General features: G+C 36.6%; 1 protein-coding gene across 1 annotated transcript in view; it reads left to right on the top strand.

Annotated features, from left to right (window-relative positions):
• Positions 1 to 3,005, top strand: part of LOC122081152 (soluble starch synthase 1, chloroplastic/amyloplastic-like) — a 15,817-nt gene that overhangs the window by 10,814 nt on the left and 1,998 nt on the right. The window contains exons 8-13 of the mRNA XM_042648140.1: positions 677 to 768; positions 862 to 924; positions 1,013 to 1,102; positions 1,396 to 1,520; positions 1,616 to 1,724; positions 1,818 to 1,873. Of these exons, the coding sequence (XP_042504074.1) occupies positions 677 to 768; positions 862 to 924; positions 1,013 to 1,102; positions 1,396 to 1,520; positions 1,616 to 1,724; positions 1,818 to 1,873 (535 nt within the window). The remainder of the gene's footprint in view (positions 1 to 676; positions 769 to 861; positions 925 to 1,012; positions 1,103 to 1,395; positions 1,521 to 1,615; positions 1,725 to 1,817; positions 1,874 to 3,005) is intronic.

The following is a 3,005-nucleotide window of genomic DNA, read 5'->3' on the forward strand; positions in this document are numbered from 1 at the left end:
AAAAAAAAAAAAACAAAGAAATAATAATAATTATAAATAAATAGAGTTAAGCTGTATGTCTTTTCCAAAAATTTGGCATAGTCAAACAGACATTGGTAACTTGTCATGGATCAACAGCTTAGAAGGAAACATTCATCTTTGACCCAGAAAAAACCCTCTCTGCAACATTTTAATTGTACCCTTCCATCTGCACCTCCTTACATGAAGCCGAGGTTTCTTCATATAGCTCTAGCACCTATTTTTTTCCAGCATCATGATCATAGAAGCACCTCTGTAATGGAAGTTGGCCTTTAAACTCACCATTTATAATTATTTGAAGCCACTGCTATCTGTGAAAAGAAAAAACCCTCTGCAGTTGCATCCTTGATCTTTTGATTACTGAAGGGAGAGTAGATCTTGAGAGTGGGTTTGTGATGTATCTTTTCACCCACAGGGTCCTAACGAATTGAATGAGAGAATCTGACAAGTAAGAACTTGTAATGCGATTTGGACCTGCCCATGGTAAATTTGGGTTTCAGATTGGGTGACTGATTTTTACCTCTACCATCTTTCCCTAGTCATTTTGGTTGGGGTCCTGAGTCTCTTTCTTCCATCAGGGTTCCACATAGGTAGAACCAAATGATGCAGATACATAACCAAAATGGCTTGTTTAATCAAATTTTTGCATTACAACCAGGGATTGTTAACGGCGTTGACGTTGCTGAGTGGAACCCAGCTTCAGATGAACATATTCCTTTCCATTACTCTGTTGATGACCTCTCTGGAAAGGTTGCTTCGACCCTAAAATCCATTTATCTTTGAGTCATCTAAGCGTCGGTATAAAGGTGTTGGTCTTGTGCACTAAGTGGTTTTGAAATGTAGGTTCAATGTAAGACTGCTCTGCAGGAGGAACTAGGTCTTGCTGCCCGACCTGATTGTCCAATGGTGACATATGAATCCTTAACCATGCATTTCTGAACTTCAAACAAACACTTTTCTATTTTTATAATTGAACTTCTTGTGGGATTCATAGATTGGATTCATTGGGAGATTGGACTTTCAAAAAGGTGTTGACCTTATTCTCTCAGCAATGCCAGAGCTCATGCAAGATGACATCCAGTTTGTAAGTCGGTCCTACTTTTTTCTCGTCTTGTGTACTGTTCTTAAAATACTCTGGTGACCAAATCCTATCTTATTTTGAGAATATGCCCTTATGAACTATCTTTTTTTTTTTTTTAGTGGTTAACAAACATATAAACTCCCTCCTTATGAACAGCAATATTTACTATAAAAAATCGTATGCCAGAAAGATTCAGGGTTTTTACTCTATAGCTATCTCCAAAATAGTTAATCAGGTGCTTATACTTTATCCTTAACTGGGAGATTAATAACTCAAGCTATCTTATCCATTTTCAGATTATGCTTGGTTCAGGGGACCTACAGTTTGAGAATTGGATTAGAGCAATGGAATCTACTTATAAAGACAAGTTCCGGGGTTGGGTTGGTTTTAATATTCCTGTATCTCATAGAATAACTGCAGGGTATAGAAATGAACGTTTGAAATATTTTTTGTTACTACCACAATACTTCTGTACTTACTAATACTAACAATGTCTTAATACTTGAAAATGTGCAGCTGTGACATATTATTGATGCCATCAAGATTTGAGCCATGTGGACTGAATCAGTTATATGCTATGAGATATGGAACTGTTCCTCTTGTGCATTGCACTGGAGGGCTTAAAGTGAGTTAATTTTCAAGGGACTAGATTTCCCATATCATTTGTACAGGTCAAATAAAAATTAGACATCTCTTTTTTTCCTCTTTCTTATTGCAGGATACGGTGGAGAATTTCAACCCTTATGCTGAAGAAGGCAGCAGTCAGGGTACTGGGTATGTAGTCTGTTCTAAAACTATTGGTTTCGACACATTCTCTGCCATAAACTGTTAGTTACTAGAAATTCAGAATTTCGTATCATTAGACAGTTGCACAACTCAGACTATATGGTTACCTCTTGCTTCACTCCTTTAAGTTGTTTCCTGTGCTTTGCACCAGGGATTTTAGAAATTAGAAGGGGGAAGAAGAGACAGAAAAACAGGGGTTTTAAAAGATGTCTGAACGTAGCAAACACTGATTAAACTGGACTGTAACTTCAGCAATAGACTCACCTGGGTCTACTTATGATTTCCAGGCCAGAAAATAATAATTTAGTAACATTAGAGGAGGTACAGTAGGCTGGTTGCAAGCAATTCAGATATGTTGATAAGGATAAAGTAATATCAGACTGTTGTCAGGATTCAAGAGACATTTAGCAACATAAACTTACACCAAATCTAAGAAGCATCCAAACTGACATGAATAAAATATGGTCAAATGAAGCAGGTTGAAAAACGACAGAAAAACAGGGTATCTGCTTGGTTTGGAATCAAAATAGCGAAGAAACACTGGGAAGCATGCACCGCAGCCACTGAAGAAACATTGATTCAATCCATTTAACTCAAGTACATTCGATGGTTACCCAAAAAGAAAAAAAAAAAAACCTTGAACTCTAGTCCTATCCTACTGATGTACAAAAACAAGCATCTAATAACAAAAAAGATGAAATTACAAAAAATATCCCCAAACAAACATATATATTCCTAAATACCCTGTTGGAACTAAATCAGGTTTTTGACCCAATTCTCCTTGGCCTGGGTTTTCAGAGTGGTTTATAATGGTCCAACCATGAAATGCTACTACTTCAGCCGTCAAGTAATATCCCAACTTAAGATAATAGTTAGACCTTGCATAGACATAAAAAAATTAAACTGGATGTCTGAAGGGGTAATTAATTCTCAATTGGATTTATGGACCATCAAATTTGTGACTTAAATCATTATCCACTAGTTCATTGATCTGGGCTACAAGATTGCTTAGGTGTCTTGGTGGATGGATAGATGGCAAACCTTACACTAGATGTAATGTCCAAACCATCTGAGATGTTCATAAAACAAAATCACACATCATTTTTTGTCAGTCCAAAAG

The sequence above is a fragment of the Macadamia integrifolia genome, chromosome 6 (genome assembly GCF_013358625.1).
Source record: "Macadamia integrifolia cultivar HAES 741 chromosome 6, SCU_Mint_v3, whole genome shotgun sequence".
NCBI classification, from domain to species: domain Eukaryota; kingdom Viridiplantae; phylum Streptophyta; class Magnoliopsida; order Proteales; family Proteaceae; genus Macadamia; species Macadamia integrifolia.